The 18,086-nt window shown below is 47.7% G+C and overlaps 1 protein-coding gene across 2 annotated transcripts; it reads right to left on the bottom strand.

Annotated features, from left to right (window-relative positions):
• Nucleotides 1-422: 422 nt before the first annotated feature.
• Nucleotides 423-17,884, bottom strand: LOC128335301 (ras-like protein family member 11A-like). 2 transcript variants are annotated; one of them, XM_053273319.1, is made up of 4 exons: nt 17,582-17,884; nt 12,900-12,956; nt 5,015-5,097; nt 423-1,970 (listed from the first exon to the last, which is right to left on the bottom strand). In XM_053273319.1, exons 1-4 carry the CDS (start codon nt 17,724-17,726, stop codon nt 1,509-1,511), a joined length of 747 nt encoding a protein of 248 aa, XP_053129294.1. In that variant the 5' UTR covers nt 17,727-17,884; the 3' UTR covers nt 423-1,508. The 2 variants fall into 2 exon arrangements, with proteins under 2 accessions (XP_053129294.1, XP_053129295.1); XM_053273320.1 differs by lacking the exon at nt 12,900-12,956.
• Between the last annotated feature and the right edge of the window lie 202 nt (nt 17,885-18,086).

The raw sequence follows: 18,086 nt of genomic DNA, 5'->3' as shown, positions 1-18,086 counted from the left end.
GGAGGGAACTTGGAATGTAGATGCTCTTCCCAGAGCAGCTCCATCCCCTGCAGGGAATATCTCACAGTGCTCACACATGTAGCCTCCCAATCAAATGCAAACCAGGGCAGACCCTGCTTAGCAAAGGGGACAATTCATGCTTGCGACCACAAGACCAGCTCTCCTCCCCTGCAGCTGGTATTTGGAGACATCTTGCCTCTGAGGCTGGAGGTGGCCTATATCATAGCCACCAATGATGACTCCGCCCACCACACCGAATTGTTTGCTCAAACACAGTCACAAACTGGGAGCACACACCACAGCTCCCAAAGCTGGGTAGGATGCTTACATTTCAGAGGGCCTCAACACTGCACACATGGACAACATTATGCCTGAACCAGGCTCCAGTTTTCTACTGTTTGGGTACTTGGTATTTGCTGCCATGGTTTTTGATTGCTCTATATTTAGCTGGTAACCGGTCTGAAAGGCATACAGAGAGAGGTTCTCTATGAAAACTCAGCCATGAGTCCACTGTGCACAAGGCCAAGAGAAGGCGGAGTATGCTTGCAGCTTGATGGCTTCTTCACAATTACACATGCAATGTACTAATGAATCCCACAGCCCTGTTTTTAGCTGCTTCCCAAAACTAAACTGTCTCATGATCGTTGCCACCACAGTCAGGTGAGGCTGTCACGACATCTTGCCAAAATGGCCACAGTCCTGCAGATTTAAATCCACTGGTCTCCAGCAGCTTAAGCATACTTAACTCTGTGTTTGATGGTGGCAAAGACATGCACGGACCGTAACACCCCTGTTCGTTTTTTGCTTCCAAGTCAGATCCTGGTCTTGAACAAGTCATTTATTCCAGTCTCTTGTACTGTTCTCGATGAAACTGGAATCACTTCTTTCAAAACATAGAGCTGTGGGAGTGCTGCATTGGGAAAGAGTGTACTTCTGTTCCCAGGCACATTCTTTAAAAAAGAAAAGAAAAACTACTTCTCAAGTCTTCTGTATGAATGAGCGTTAATGGAGAAAATCCACCCCTGAAGAGTGCCTATTGGCTGGGGCCTGTGCCATCACCAACCATCCCACCTGCCCGTGAAGCAGTTTTGCAACAATGCTTATGTTTTTATGCGTTTGGCGTTGGTTTTATACGAAATAGAACTTGATCATATAAAATGAATAAACATACATGTGGCACTTAAAAAAATTAAAAGGGGGCAGACTGCCTGCCCGAAGCATGGGGGAGACTAACGGCTGAAGTAACATTTAATTCACTGGTAGGCAAATTAGGTTCACCCTGCATGTGAACAAATGTGCCCTGGTTCTCTTTTGGTTTAAGATCTGTCATCACCCTTGGTGGCTTATTTAGCAAAAGGGCACCGTTTCTGAAGTTTGCCACCCACGTTTTAGCCTCCTTTCCATGACGGAGTCCTTTCACGCAGAAGGATGCTGGCAAAGAAATGCCACCCGTAGATGATCGCCTCTGTTTTCTCCCACCAGAGCCTGAGCTGTCCCTGTGAGATGCATCAGAGCATAGTTGTAGCTTTCCCTTTGGAAGACAAGGCCTGCTTGAGTCGTCTTTTCAAGTCCTGCATGTTTGGGGATTTGGGCCGGACGAGATGGAGCCCCCTTCGCTTCTCCCCATTGCAGCTCCCGATCATCCTGCTCATCTCCTGACACAGCTGCTTGAAGGCCTCCTGCACTCCCTCGCAGTTCTCCCGCGCGGACACTTCGGAATACGGGCAGCCCAGTTCATTGGCCAACTGGCGGCCTTCTTTGGCAGACACTTGCCTGGCTCGCAGCAGGTCTCCTTTGTTGGCCATCAGGAGCAGCGGGATGTTGGCGTTGGGGTGAATCTTCCGGACGTGCTGGTGCAAGGGGCGGATGACGCGGTAGCTGTCGTAGTCCGTGATGGAGTAGACAAAGACGAAACTGTCCGCCCAGTAGATGGACCGGTTTATCTGCTCCTGGCAGCAGATGTTTTCGTCCTGAAGGAGAAAAGTTGAGAAGCCAGTTAAAATGAAGGGTGGGGGGCAGAGGGGCAGAAGCCCAAACCAAACTAGACACCAACAGAAATGCATTTCAGGAAAGAGGCACATCACCTTCTGTGGCTGGTGCCTGCGGCTGCTTGATCGATGACATTTAAGCACCAGTTTTACTACTGCAGCAGTTTATAACAATGATCAGCTAAGAGACGTGATCAGCGATGTCATAGCCAGTTCAGAAGTGCAGGTGGCACACTCCGTGGCAGCCCCCAATGGCCATGCCCACCCCAACAGCTGGAGAAGCCGAGAAGTACTGGCGTCCCACCCCTGCGCGCGCCCCCCTCCACGACACCCCTGGTCAGGGGTGTAGCTAGGGGAGAGGAGGAGGGCTGTGTTTGCCCCTCTCCCTGGTGGCCCCTCAGAGTGAGGGAGATAATGAAGAAAATAGGGAGGGGTGGAGCTGGGGGCCCCGGGTTCTTTGAACCCATCCGCTCAATTATAGCTACACCCCTGCCCCTGGTGTAGCAATTGCGAGGCAGTTCACACAATCATAGCAAGGCTGTTCACACGATCAAAAACCCAGTAGGGCCAGCATCCCACCCAGCTCTGAGAGCTGTATGTGCTTCCGATTTTTGATCATGTGCAAGCAAACGACCAGATAAGTGGAGGGTGGAGTGATCCTAGGTGAGAGAGGAGCTGGATAGGGCAGCTATCTGTTGTTGATCTTCCTCCCCGGAATCCTGCCTGCTCTTCTTCTATACAGCCTCCATTACCCAACCAGTCTTGTCACTTCCACAATACATGCTCCTCGTATCATTTACTAATGTCATGAATAAGACTGACTGGTCTGATAGGACAGCTTTTCCTCCTACCTTGTTTAAGGGTGGGATACGAGAGCTGGGTAGGGCAGCACCTACCCAGCTCCTCTCTCACACATGGTCACTCCCTCCTCCTCCTCCTCCTACCAAGTGGTTTGCTTGCACACCAGCGAAAACCAGAAATGCACACAGCTCCCAGATCTGGGCAGGATGTTTGTCCGGCCTTGTTTTCAATCACATGAACAGCCTAGTAGCTAAGATGCATGGGGGGAAGGGGGAGGGAGGAGGAAACAAGCAAATTCAGCTACACGCTCTTTTGTTTACATCATGAAGGGCTGGCCCTTTCATGAGGCGTGGGGAGGCAGTCACCTCAGGTGGCAGGTTTTTGAAACACCAGCAGGACAAGATGGCTCCCTGCTGCTGCTGCTGCTGCTGCCGCCGCCGCTGCTGCTGCCACCATCAGAACTGCTCCCTGGGACTGAGCTGACTCTAGCCAGCTTTGCAAGGTGCCTCTCCTAACACTCCTTGCAAAGCTGGCAAGAAGCACCAAGAGAGGAGAGGAGGCTGCTGCCAACTTCTCCTCCTCCCTGCCCCCTGCACTACTTTCTAAACTTGCAAAGGGCAGCTTTGGAAGGAGGCTGCATGGTGATTATTTAGAAATAGGAACCTCAAATGCACACACACACCTGGCCCTAAGGACATCGACTTGCCCACATAAAAAGAGCATGCGTTGTGTCCTCTCGGTACATTTGACATGTACTCCAGTCGAGGCGAAAGAAAGAGCCACGATTGGCAAATAAACATTTTAAACAAGATCAACAGCAAAGAGCAAAAAGATGTAGGCAACTTCGGTGACTGGAATTTTTCCTTTCACACAGCCAGCAATGAAAGGGTCGCAAGAATCAAAATGGAATGTGGCAGAATGAAAGATAAAGGCTGAGCCATTTATTTTGGAAGGAAATGTCTCCTTAATCACTGGATTTCAACCACAGGCACAAATAGTTACTGACCATGTGCTATTCGGACAGCAATTCATCAGCCAACAATTATCTCTTAATTATCTCTTTGCTTTTTGGCATCCTTAAAATAATAATGGTTTAGGCAACATCATGCCTCTGAGCAATTCCCTGGAACTCTGCAACACCAGGCGAACACAAGAGGCACTGCTCTAACGAGGATACTTTGATCCATGCCAGTGCAAACTCTTGCAACCTGGGTCCACGGGAGAAAAGAGGACAGCATCCTCAGGCAGGAGAGGAACTCTGGCTTTTCCAGAGAGTTCAGAAATGATATGCGGGTGCCATTGCTAAGGAATATGGGGGGCTGTGGAGTCCAAGGGGCAAAAGTGTGGGAAGCAGATTATCATTATTATTATTATTATTTATTACATTTATTTCCCGCTCTTCCTCCAAGGAGCCCAGAGCGGTGTACGACATACTTGAGTTTCTCTTTCACAACCACCCTGTGAAGGAGGCGAGGCTGAGAGAGAAGTGACTGGCCCAGAGTCACCCAGCTAGTTTCATGGCTGAAGGGGGGATTTGAACTCGGGTCTCCCCGGTCCTAGTCCAGCACTCTAACCACTACGCCACACTGAGTCTCCCAGATGCAGACTCCGGCATTGCCTCCTACCTTGGTTAGTGCTAGAGAGGACAACTCTGCCAGAGCCTGTGCCCGCCGCCTCCGACACGATCATTTCCCCCTTCTCCGATCTAGCCTTTAACTCACAACCGACTGCAAATCAGGAGGGTGCACACTGCACAACTCTCAAAGGTGGAAAGGATGCTTGTCCTACCCACTCGACGGTTGTGTGAACAAGCCTAGAGTAAGTCGTCTTCCCGAAGCTGAAATGTTCATGCATGGATCGGAGGTTCTGCCTACAGCATTTTTCTGGAATCATGGCAAATTCCAGTTGGCAGCTTGTTAAACTTTTCATCCTGTTCACATACGATGTTCAGTGCACGTATAATATCTGTGCACAGTATCTGCTCATACAGGTCTGCATGCACACACAGTGACTCATACATTATGCTGAACATCCATGCAATGGCATATTTCCGATCTGTACCCTGCATCTTAGAGGGTCTACGCTGTACCTCTTGAAATGAATGCACACCCAGTCATTCACACAAAAGCATGCAGATCTGTACAGACCCTGGAATGAGGGCACAAAGTTATGTCTGAATTGGGTTTTATGCTTGGAAGCATCTCTGTGCAAAGCAGCTACATTACCTCCAGGGAAACGAAAGGTGTGTCCTGAACCTGCAGCGAGATCTGTTCTCCATCGATGGTGAACTTTCTGGAATAAAGGGCACCTAGAGGAAGAGAGAGAGGAAAATGGGTGCAACAAAGCCCAAGATTTGGGTGCAACAAAGCCCAAGCTTGCTGGGGAGCAGGAGAGGTAGTCACCCTTGTGTCCTCCTTGTGGGCTTCCTAGAGGCATCTGGTGGCCACTGCAGGAAGCAGAACGTTGGACCAGAGAGGCCCTTGGGCTGAGCCAAAGACCATGTTTACAGTATATCACCACTTTGTTTTAAATTGGCCAATCGATTTTTGCAAGCTGCCTTGGAAGCCTTTGGCTGAATACTACATAGGAAGCTGCCTTATACTGAGTCAGACCCTTGGTCCATCTAGCTCAGTATTGTCTGCACTGACTGGCAGCAGCTTCTCCAAGGTTTCAGGCAGGATATTTTCCCCAGCCCTACCTGGAGATGCTGCCAGGGATTGAACCTGGGACCTTCTACATACAATGCAGATGCTTTTAGGCCCCACCCCCTAAGGGGACTATCTTACAGTGCTCACATGTAGTCACCCAGACCCTGCTTAGCAAAGGGGACAATTCATGCTCACTGCCACTAGACCAGCCACCTAATGGTGCAGCGGGGAAATGCTTAACTAACAAGCAGAAGGCTGCCGGTTCGAATCCCTGCTGCTATGTTTCCCAGACTATGGAAAACACCTATAAAAGGTGAGCCCCTAACACCTATGTGTTTGGCCTGGCCTTCCAGGGTTTTAATTAGTTTTAATTGTTTTAATACTGTAACCTGGTTTTCAGGGTTTTAATTGCTCTGATTGTTCAATTGTTTTTTAATGATGTTTTAATTGTTCAATTGATGTTTATATTTATATTTCTGTTTTAATTGTTTATGGTTTTAATGGTTTCTGTTTTAATTGTAAACCGCCCTGAGCCATTTTGGAAGGGCAGTATAAAAATCGAATAGATAGATAGATAAAATATATCGGGCAGCAGCAATATAGGAAGATGCTGAAAGGCATCATCTCATACTGCGTGGGAGGCGGCCATGGTCAACCCCTCCTGCATCCTACCAAAAGAAAACCACAGGGCTCTGTGGCTGCCAGGAGCTGGAACTGACTCAACAGCATACTTTACTTTTACCTTTACCACAAGACCAGCTCCCCACCCCACAAACATCTTTTACATGAATAACTAAATATGCTGCAGGGTGGCTTTTGGGATATCTTGGCAAAATAATTTGATATCTTGGCAAAATAATTTGCTTCCCCGTGCAAGTTGAAACAGTTCCATCCTAAGTGCTGGAGGTGAGTACAAACCACTGGAGATGGAGAGCTACATGGCTCGCCCATCGTAGCAAGAATGGAGGCCCTTAGCCATGTTCCTTGCAGCAAAGATTCCCAGAGGTTGTTGACTACAACTCCCATCATTACCAGCTGCAATTGCTGTTGCTGGGGGATGATGGGAGTTGTAGTCAACAACCTCTGGAAACCCTGTTACGGGGACACTGGTCCCTAGCTACTCTTAAGGTTGTTTGCTTTAGAAAAAAGGCTGACCTTGTTCCTGGGCCTTGAAAAAGCTAATAGGCAGGAACTGAACGGATGAAGCATTTCTTCATATGGAGACAGAGCCACGGGGAAAGGATTCCCGGCTCAGCTACTGTCGCATTAGGCTGCTGCTGTTAATGGCACAAGCTAAAAAGCTGGCAGCCTTTGCGAATGCCTTTCAGGAAGTGAGGCTGCTGAAGCCGGCAGGGATTCATGAGAGGCCCTTCTCCGGTCCAGGCTGTAGAACCCCCCGGCCAGGGGGCCCCAAGCGAGGTCCGGGATGGGAACAGTGTCCCGTGCCTGCAGCCTCCGCTCCTCTCCTCACACTTCTCGCAGGCTTTGCAAGGAGCAGGAGGAGAGCAGAGCAGCCCAGATTGTGGTGGGCATTGGGGGCTGCCCTCTGGAAAAGAGGACCAGCCTCCGGTCCCTTTAAGAGGTGCACAGGAGCGGGGATGCCAGCAGGTTCGGCTTCTCCCTGCCGGACAAGCTGCAGCGGCAGGAATTCCCACTCCCATGCATCTCTCCAAGGGCCTGGAGGAGACCTCTCCTCTTTTTCAGTGGGTAGCCACCTCATGGCGCAGCGGGGAAGTGACTTGCCTAGCAAACAAGAGGCTGCTGGTCGGAATCCCCACTGATTCTGATTCTGTATTCTACCAAGAAAACCACATGGCTCTGTGGTCGCTAGGAGCTGACACAGACTCGATGACACAAGAGCTCGACGACACCGACTCGATGACACTTTCGCCTCACCTAGGTGTTGGGATTTGCTACAGACATTGTCTCTGTTCTTTGTACAGGGCATGCTTCTCTATCTGAATGTATCAATGTACTGGCTTGAGGGGTGGAGTCACAGTTTGTTTGTCTGCTCCTCACCTGCTGCTTTGAATTCAAACTGAGAGGTTCTCCCTCTCTCAGCATAAGAGACAGTTATTGTTTTCTAAGCCTATGTTCAGTTAGTAATAAACATCAAACTCTGGTTTCTCAGAGAAAATTGGCTTCCTGTTCAATTACTTGGAAAGGACAAGTAATTTCTCTGCAACAACATGCCCCCAGCCCCACAGAAAGGACACCTTGTTGGTGTTCCAATACTGCCGAAAAACTCCACAGTGCATCAAACTCTGCATCAAACTCTGCAGCGCATCCAAAGGAGAAGTCCAGGTGCTTCTAGACACCAACCAAGTGCAGAGAAGTACTTCCCATGATCGCAGCAAGGGAGCCACCTGTTTTCTGTCTAGAGCATATTTGTCTCTGCTTCAAGGACTGCCAAAGGGCCAGCTGCAGAATGGGGGAAACGTGCCGTTCCCAACGAAAATTTGCTACCAGCAAATCCCTGGAATTTGTGCAGCCCCGTCTTAACACACACACGACACGGCAGGGAGCCCGAATGAACGTCCTCCTGAGGATACATGCACAGAGAGAGGTGCAAGTGATTTCAGGCCTCAAGCGCCAAAGTGAGAAAGCGATGTTCTTTGGCTGGCAAAAGGAGCTGAGTGGTGGGAATTTCAGCTTCTCATTAACCGCACAGATGCAAGAGACTGCTGGCTTTGGCCTGGCATGTCCCTAAATCGAATTATGATGATGATGATGATGATGATGATGATGATGATGATGATGATGCTTGTTTACACCAGTGTTTCTCAAACTTTTTGGAGTCAAGGACCGCTAAATTCTTCGTGCAGAGTTTCAAGGACCGCTACATTCTTCATGCGCAGTTTCCCGGACCAGCAGTTAGTAAAGGGGTTTCAAGTCTATCTATCTATCTATCTATCTATCTATCAGACTTCTATACTGCCCCAAACATGCATCTCTGGGCAGTTTAGAATGAAAATAATATAAGCATTAAAATAATTAAATTTGGAATCTTTTGCAAACATGGAATATTAGGGGTTCTTAACCTTGGGTCCCTCAGTTAAACTCCCATAACCCCAAACAACAATGGCATTTGGCCATTATGGCTGGGGATTATGGGAGTAGAAGTCCACCAGCGTCTGGGTACCCAAGGTTGAGAACCCCTGAATCTAAAAGCCTGGGTGAACAAATTTGTCTCCAGTATGTCTTCAGTATGTGCGGGGTGGGGGTGGAGGTGCTTCTGATTACTCAGTGGAGAGGGTATGTTGGGCCATTAGAAAAATTCAAAAGCTACATGGGGCCAATGAAAACAACATACAAGCAAGCCCCACTGATGCAAGAGGGAAACAGCATTCCCTCTCAAGGCACCTCGACCACAACAGGCAGCTGGGTTTCAATCAACCAACCTTTGGCTGCAAACAATGAGCATGCAAGAACCAGCAGCCCTTCAAGTGGCGCCCACTGCCATACTTTTTCCTCCATGCCCCCGCACCGCATACAGTTTGAAGCTGTAAAGATAGGGAATAAGATAGCTGTAGGAAGATCTCAGCAGCACATGGAGGCAAGGCACAAGAAGGGTCCCATGCCTCCGTGATACTCTTCCTCTTCCGTGCCATGTGCAAAATTGAGGAAGTGAATGCCTTGATTTCAGTTTGGGGGGGAGTTGACTCCCAGTCAGGGACCGGCACTCAAGCCTTCGGGGACCGGCAGCGGTCCAGGGACCGGTGGTTGAGAAACACTGGTTTACACAGTCAGACAGGTGTTATTGACTGGTTTGTTTTATCCAGACATCGAGTCCTTCCCAAAGACCTGGGATGCCAGAATTTTATTGTCAATTGTTATAGATATCGTTGCAGAATATAGGCTGTTCCCAGTAAAGCTGCTTTTTGTAATTGGCTGATGGTGGTTTCTGTGGCCCCGGTGGTGTTGAGGTGCTCTTCAAGGTCTTTTGGAACTGCACCCAGGGCGCCAGTTACCACTGGGATTATTTGGGTCTTCTTCTGCCACAGCCTTTCAATTTCAATTTGTAGATCTTTGTATTTGGTGATTTTCTTCTATTTCTTTTTCTTCTATTCTGCTATCCCCTGGTATTGCTATGTCGATGATGATGATGATGATGATGATGATGATGAAATGTGTGGTTTGTTTTTTTAATTGATCCTAAGGTTTCTTGCAGGACAGGCTGAAATTCAACAGATATGTTGTTCTCTTGTGACTCATCTCCCTGAAGCATCACCTGTGGAAATTCTGCCTGCTGGGAAACCACAAAGGCCTACCAGCCTTGCCAGAAACAAAAGAAAGCAGGGTAACCAGGACACCATTTCCCTAGCATTCAGATAAAGTAATGGAAAAGCTTCACCTACTGGACTTTGATGAGACAAGCTGCTGTTAAATGCAGAGGAGCAAGAACAATAAAGAAGTTGGCAACTTAAATCCAAACTCAGTTTTAGTGTGGTGAAGGTACCACAAAAAGATGCTTTTGCCTGGCATGTTTCATGTCACAAGCATTTCTTCTGAACATAAGGACAAGATCTCAGATATACCACATCCCAGCAATTGAGAGAAAGCTGTCGCCTCTATGTGGGCAACTTGAGGCTCTCCAGCTGTGGTTGGACTACAACTCCCCTCATCCCCACCATGGGGATAATGGGAGTTGTGATCCAACAACAGTTTAAGAGCCGCAGGTTGGTCACTCCTATACTACTTAGAGGGGCAGTCCGAAAGCATACATTTAACTGTTTTTGTTCTAATAATTTTAAATGTTTTTCATTTGCTTTTCATTGTTGATTTTAAAGTTTGTAAACCACCTACAGTTTACAATGGTCACCCCATGAAACTGACTGCTAGGAAATTTAGGACCAAGAAGTACTTTTTGACATAGCACATAATTAATCTATGGAACTCTCTGCCATGGGATGCGGTGATGGCCACTAGCTTTGATGGCTTTAAAAGGGGCTTAGACGAATTCATGGAGGGCAGGTCTATCAATGGCTACTAGTCTGGTGGCTGTGGGCCACCTCCAGCCTCAGAGGCACGATGCCTCTGAATACCAGTTGCAGGGAAGCAACAGCAGGAGGGAGGGCATGCCTTCATCTTTTGCCTGTGGCCTTCTCGGAGACATCTGGTGGGCCACTGTGTGAGACAGGATGCTGAACTAGAGAGGCCTTGGGGGGCCTGATCCAGCAGGGCTGTTCTTATTTTCTTAAAGATCATAGATTTGGGCAGAAAGGAAATGTAACAAATAAATAAATACATGTATGGATTTTAAAACAAAATCACTCCATAACTTTCACAAGGAAAATGTGAATGGCCTCCAATATTTCCAGAGAATCAGTGCTGAACAAATATAAAGCAGAGCAAGATGAGAATGGAAGGTTGCCAACATTTTTACTGACCCTTGCTCCTCTGCCTTTACCAACACCTTAATTTCCAGGCATGCACAGGCAATAGCATCTCTCTCTCTGCCGGATAAGGTTCATTTGCTGATTTCTGCCAGAGCAAGTTGCCGTTAAAGGCACAGGAACAGGCCAGGCTCCTTTTTCTGGTCAGTTGGCAGCCCTATATGGATCAGCGGCAGCTTTCAGTCTTGCTCGTGTTAAGAGCACTAAAACAAACAGGCGTTTATATTCCACGATGACTTTTGATGCAAGCGAGGGTCTTTGATCCTGCTTTTTATTAGAGGTGTGTCAGGCAGAGGCTGCCCTCTGATCTTTTCCCATCAGGGTGAATAGAATATTGGCTAAAAAGAGGGTCGTAAATCATTGTTTTCATAGCCAGAGGCAGTTAACTGAAAATATGCACCTTTCGGATGGCTGCAGACCAGAATTTCTCCTGCCTGTAAACCACCATCTGTGCCAGAAGAAGCTGAACTGGCTTTGCAAATGCTGAGGTCCTCAGACAAGAGGGGAGAAGGTGTGGCTCAGCAGTAGAGGGCCTGCTTTGAATGCAAAAGCCCCCTGGATCAACCCTGACGCCTGGAGTTCAAGGGCTGGGTCGCAAGCCGGGGAAAGACCCCTGCCTAAGCCCCGGAGTTCTGCTGCCAGCCAGAGAAGACAGCACAGGGCAGGGCTAGATCAATGTCAGACTCAGTTTAAGGCAGCTCAGGAGCACCTCTCACTGATAGACCAAAGCCACATGCACAAGGTTTTAGATTCAACCCCCAACATACCCAGGTCAAGCAGCAGGGAGCAGGCCTGGGAAAGACCCTAGCAGGAGGAGGCTAGGGGCTTCTTTGCAGACCAAATAGCATGCACCACCATCACCACCCATGATCTGCATCAGGACTGCAATGGATGGTAAGGTTGAAGCCTCCCACCCGCCAGCCCGTGGTCACAGTTCTGATCAGGCCCCCTGCATATTGGGGAGGGAACATGCAAACATAGGAAGCTGCCATATACTGAGTCAGACCACTGGTCTATCTAGTTCAGTATTGTCTACCCAGACTGGCAGCGGCTTCTCCAAGGTTGCAGGCAGGAATCTCTCTCAGCCCTCTCTTGGAGATGCTGCCAAGGAGGGAACTTAAAGCCTTCTGCTCTTCCCAGAGTGACTCCGTTCCCTAATAAGGGGCATATCTTCCAGTGCTCACACTTCTAGTCTCCCATTCTTATGCAACCAGGGTGGATCCTGCTTAGCTAAGGGGACAAGTCATGCTTGCGACCACAAAGACCAGCTCAGTCCCTGCTTTTCATGCAGAAGGTCCCAGGTACAATCCCTGGTAGCATCTCCAGGTGGGGCTGAGAAAGACTCCTGGACAGACGCTGCCAGTTTGTGTAGACAATACTGGACTCGATGGACCAATAGCAGAAGGCAGTGACATGTTTTTGTACGGTTACTCTGAATCTTAATATACTGCTTTTCAACAAGAGTACTGAAAGCGGTTTACATAGAAGGTCATGCAGAGGGTCACAGCCTGGGGGCAGAGCCCCTGCCTAGTAGGCAGCGGGTCCTAGGTTCAGCCCCCAGCATTTATTGGTAGGGCAGGAAACCCTGAAGGGCGGCTGCCAGTCTGTGCAGACAATACTGAGCTCAAGGACTGACTCAGTAGATGGACCAAGGGTCTGACTCAGTATACGGCAGCTTCCTATGTAAGAAAATAATCAGAGAGCCAATGATGTGATTAAAGTTGTGTCTAGTCTGCATTTCAAACCTAAGTCAACTGCATATGACCATCCGTGGACGTCCTTAGCGGGTAAGCAAACAGACCCCAACAGGAGGCATCCCAGAGTCCTCTGCCCAGACGCCCGATGCAAGGAGGCCAATTCTAATTCAAAAACCACCCTGCGTTCATTTCTCGCTCTCTGTTCTTTCTCAGGAACAGCATCGCTCTCCCGGCCTGTCCTGGATCCTTGCAGCTGCATATGCAAGATCTCTCCATTCTGTGTGTTCATCCAGGAGGTCACCCTGGGGGCAAGCTCAAGGACGGCATTTGCAACAGAATCTGCAAGGCGGCGCGGGAAACGGGACTTACCGGTGTTGGCCTCATAGTCGCCAATAAATCTCTTGGTGAGAAAGCGCACAACGAGGGCTGCAAGACAAGGAAGGGGGTGGCCTTTTAATCAGAGCCACAAATTGCGGTCGCAAACAGCATGCAGGCTAAATGCAGCATTTACCATATTTTACGGACTATAAGACGCTACAGACTATAAGACGCACCTTAATTTTAACCCAGTTTTTCAGAGTTTTAACATATTAAACTGTTAAAACATATAAGACGCACCTGAATTTTGGTGGATATTTTTCGAGGAAAAAAGTGAGTCTTATAGTCCATAAAATACGGTAAACATGCCTGAAAGTTCGTATGCTGCATTCATCTCATCAGTACGTGCTCAGTACAAAAGCACCCAGAATGAACATTTTAAAAACAGAAATAAAAGATTTGACTTTTTTTAAAAAGCTCCTTGATTCTAAGCTTTCTGGACCTGCTGCAGTCTCATTTCCAGACAAATATCCCTCTACTATCATGAAGTCTAGAAACGTGGGGTTTAAAAAAAAGCAATAGCCAGAACTCACAGGATCAGGGACATAGTACCTCCAGTGACTGTTGCTGGTGTCTATCTTATGTTTCTTTTAGATTGTGAGCCCTTTGGGGACAGGGATCCATCTTATTTATTTATTGTTTCTCTTTGCAAACTGCCCTGAGCCATTTTTGGAAGGGCGGTATAGAAATTGAATTATTATTTCTTGTTTACACAGTGAGACACGTGTTATTGACTGGTTTGTTTTATCCATTCATTGAATCCTTCCCAAGGACCTGGGATGGTTGAATTTTATTGTCAATTGTTATAGATATCGTTGCAGAATATAGGCTGTTCCCAGTAAAGCTGCTTTTTGTAATTGGCTGGTGGTGATTTCTGTGGCCCCGATGGTGTTGAGGTGCTCTTCAAGGTCTTTGGAACTGCACCCAGGGCGCCAATTACCACTGGGATTATTTGGGTCTTTTTCTGCCACAGCCTTTCAATTTCAATTTGTAGATCTTTGTATTTGGTGATTTTTTTCTATTTCTTTTTCTTCTATTCTGCTGTTCTATTCTGCTATCCTGGTATTGCTATGTCGATTATTTTAACTTGTTTTTCTTTCTTCTCGACTACAGTTATATCTGGTGTATTGTGTGGCAGATGTTTGTCTGTTTGTAGTTGGAAGTCCCATAATATTTTTACATCTTCATCTTCTATTATTATTATTATTATTATTATTATTATTATTATTATTATTAATGTGAACGAATGGACAAATCATTTATTTCAATTGTTGATCAGAAGCCAAATTATACAAAATCCCAATAAAGAAAAACAAAAGAAAAATAACTTTAAATCCATAATTCAATTAAAGGTTTCGCTAATAATAACACCGCCATTAAAACTGATATAGCTGCCAGCTTCTGGTGGACTTTCCCAGCTACTGAACAAAACTTGGCAATATTTAAAGAAACAGGGGCACAGTAAGGTTGTAGAGATGTGCAAAACATTTCAGTGTTGAAACGTTTCGACTCCAACGAGCCATTTTGAGTGTCTCGAGCTCAAAACAAAATGCCCTTTAAACAAAGGGCCTCAGAACAAAAACAACCCCATTCCAATTCGAAATGTCTCAAGGCTTCAAGCGCCATTTTGCAGTCCTGTTTTTCCCTTGCTGATTGCTTTTCTGACACTGGCTTCCGATTGGCTTACAGTCCTAGGGGGGGATTGAGGAAAGGTTAACATTTGTTAAAAATCACCTGCTTGCCCATTTCTTTTGTGGGTTGCATGGTAGGTAGCACCCATCATGCCCTACCACCCAATGGTGTTCCCAGGAGGGAACGATGGGGTATTTCGAGTTCCCCCATTGTTCCCAATGGCCGAAACACTCAGAACATTTCAGGTTTTGTTCCATCGAAACAACAGGGTTGACTGCTGTTTTGACGAAATCTTTCCTCCATTTGTGTTTTGTCTCAAGCTCGAAACAAAACACAAAATCAATTTCGTGCACCTCCTTACAAAGTTATAGTGACTCCTTGGACAAAAGGTGAAGATGCCCCCACCCCCGAGCCCCTGCCTTCTTCGCCTGCCCCCCCCATCTTTGCTATTGAGTAATAGCAGTGAGCTGTTACTCAGCAGGAAGCCCCTCTCCTTCGGGGCCCAGGGATGTTTGCCCCTCTCACCTTGCTCAATTATAGCTACGCCCTGCTCAGGATCCTGTGAATAACCCCGGAAAAAAATGCCTCCCAGATCATCCAGTCCTGAACGGATCCATACAATTTCTGTGACACATCAGAGGAAGAGTTATTTGAGTCCATGGCAACTGCATGTAAGTTCTGTAACAAATTAAGTCACAAGTACTCCTACTGAGGTCAGTGGGGTTGCTCATGAAGTATTAAATCTGGAGCTTGTTTCTGGGGCATGGACCAGATGCAGTAAGTAACTTCAATCAAGGCCCTTGTTAGACTTGGAAGGGGACTCTAAGATCAGGCTGTTTCCTCCGAGAGAGGCAGCCGGCTGCTTCACGTGGCCCTAATTAGGGTGGGAGAGGCAACCTACCCTCGCTCAGGAGCTGCAAACACTCCCATTTCCCAGCCATCTGCGAGTGAAAAGCAAGGTAGGAGGGGAAGGCAGTGATTGGCTGCTAATCAGCAGCTGGGCCGAGGGTTCCATCCTACCCAGCAGCTGTACCCAAGTCTTTAACAAGGTAGGACAAAAAGCCTCCAGCCCAGCTAGCAGGCAAACACTCCTTTCCTGTCCTCTCTTGTTTTTTACTCACAGACAATCAAAGAACAGGATCATGACCAGCTCCTGAACTTGGGCAGATGTGTCCCCTGACTTGATTAGCATCCTGTGCATGGGGCAATTGACCCAGGTGGAAACTCCACGTAATTAAGCTACAAAACAGTCACAATTTGGACTTCTAGATGCTGCCAGTTTAACTGAATTCGGAAGAAAAAACACACCCTTAGGGGTTCAGTTTTGCAAAGGGTGTGCTCTTCCGTCAACTGTCTTCTTGCTCATACACCGTGAAATGTCTCCTCATCTCCCACTACTTTCTCACATCCGTTCATCGGGGAGGCTGAGAACAGCTTCTCCATTTAAAAAAATTGCCGCCTTCCTTAAATTAAGTGGTATGTCTTCATGGAGTGCCTTTTACCCCAGAATATGGTTTAGAGGAAATGAACCCAAAACAAACTTCATGTACAACGTTTCAGTGCAGGACAGAAAAGCAATTGCTCAGATGCTGATTTCATGGACTCTTCTGAAGGCAAGGGTTCTCAACCTCGGGTCCCAGGATGTTGCTGGACTACAATTCCCACCATCCCCAGCCACCAAGGCCTTCAGCTGGGGATGATGGGAGTTGTAGTCCAACAACATCCGGGGACCCAGGGCTGAGAACCCCTGATTTAAGGCAATAATCTTGCTGGAGGGGACTATGCATTGTCAGACAAACTCAGAGTTCCTAACAATGTGTTTGCCTTGTGACATGAAGTCCATGGATGGCAGGATGGACATGGAAGCCAAAGGGAATGCTTCACCCTCTCTATCCCCTTTGATTCTCCCATATACATGCCCCACCCAGCTATTTCAGCTGGTTCACCCTCAGCTGGGCTCTCTGGCTGGGTTTAAAAATAAATGGTCAGTGGGACGTGAGGGTTGTGGGGGGAAACTGAGGCTGGAAAAGGTTAAGCAGAACCTCTCCCCCAGCAATTGCTACTCTCCCTGACAAATCCCCACCCCAACATTCACATGACAACACAGCTTGGGGACCTCATGCTTGCAGGTGTAACATGTAGTTCAGCCCTCCAGAGGCTCCTTGGGCTTTGCCCCACAAAAAGAGATCAGAACTGGCAGACCGATGTCCCCAGAAAACAAGCTGCCTGTTCTCAGTGTGGAAACCTTGGACGGCTTGCAATGCACACACCCCAGTTCATGCAGGTGAGATCCGAGGGGACCTGCTGTGTGAAATTATTAATTATTATTATTATTATTATTTCCCGCTCTTCCTCCAAGGAGCCCAGAGTGGTGTACTACATGCTTGAGTTCCTCCTCACAACAACCCTGTGAAGCAGGTTAGGCTGAGAGAGAAGTGACTGGCCCAGAGTCACCCAGCAAGTCTCATGGCTGAATGGGGATTTGAACTCGGGTCTCCCCGGTCCTAGTCCAGCACTCTAACCACTTACACACTGTGCGCCTGACAACATGTCCCAGAATTCTCTGCAGTGGCATGCTATGGCTCCATACTGCAGGGAATAGCTGGTAATGGTGGGCAAGCTGTCTCTAAGAAGAACACGTCCACCATTACTCAACTTCTCATTGAAGAACCATGGGAAGATTTCAGTGGCCCCAGAACAATAGCTGTCTACCATTGTGACTGGGGATGATGGGAGTTGTGGTCCAATAACTCCTGGGGACACCCCTCCCCCAGGTTGGACTACCCTAGAACATAGCCCGAAATCGGCTATCTAAGGCTCTTGTGTTCACCCTGACCTATTTCTGATTCATTCACTTAAAATCTCCAGGCTTTAAAAAAAAAATAGCACTAATGAAAAACATCTCAATAACCTTTATATTCAGAAAGATAAACACAGCCCCGAATCATTATTTCTATCAAACTTTAACCCAACACCCAGACTGCAAATGCAGGGGAGAGGAAGGAAAAGCAGACGGTCTAGAGTGATCCTGGCGGACTTACCCGTTTTGCCAACACTGCTGCCACCCAACACTACCAGCTTGATGATTTTGTTGGGAGCGCAGTCCAGGATGGGATATTCGGGTATGGGAACCAGGAGAAAATTCGTGGAGAACTGTGACATAGTATCCCAAGAGAGAAAGAGCATGCCAGTGAGTGTGTCCCAATCAGCTCCACTGCAGGGCTGAGGGGAGAGAAAGAGAATCCTGCAGAAAGGGATTTTCCTTGTCTTTCTCGACGTCGAATTTCCTGGCCCTTTCAACGGAGCTGCATTTTGGAGAATCAGCGTAGAACAGCAGCCGGCCCCCTTTCCCCAAAGATTCTGCTCAGATGGGCAGAGAGAAACTTTTTGATCCGCTCCAGTGAAAACTGACTCCTGCATTCCTCAGCCAATCAGAAGTCAAAACATGACATTCCATTACTTGGGACATAAAGTCCGGGCCTCACAGTAACTGTGCTCCTTTTCCTGGCTCCCCACACCCACCCCATTCGCGGCCTGTTTTGTGGG

Source organism: Hemicordylus capensis, chromosome 11, assembly GCF_027244095.1.
Source record: "Hemicordylus capensis ecotype Gifberg chromosome 11, rHemCap1.1.pri, whole genome shotgun sequence".
Taxonomy (NCBI): Eukaryota; Metazoa; Chordata; class Lepidosauria; order Squamata; family Cordylidae; genus Hemicordylus; species Hemicordylus capensis.
Note: the sequence above shows the minus strand (reverse complement) of the source record. Positions and strands in the feature narration are given on the sequence as shown.

Coding starts and splice junctions, on each gene's coding strand:
- LOC128335301 (XM_053273319.1), bottom strand. CDS start 17,726: ATGCTCTTTCTCTCTTGGGATACTATGTCACAGTTCTCCACGAATTTT. Junction 5,098..12,899: donor CGACTATGAGGCCAACACCG/GTAAGTCCCGTT, acceptor CTCTTCCTCTAG/GTGCCCTTTATTCCAGAAAG. Junction 1,971..5,014: donor CACCTTTCGTTTCCCTGGAG/GTAATGTAGCTG, acceptor TTTCTCCTTCAG/GACGAAAACATCTGCTGCCA.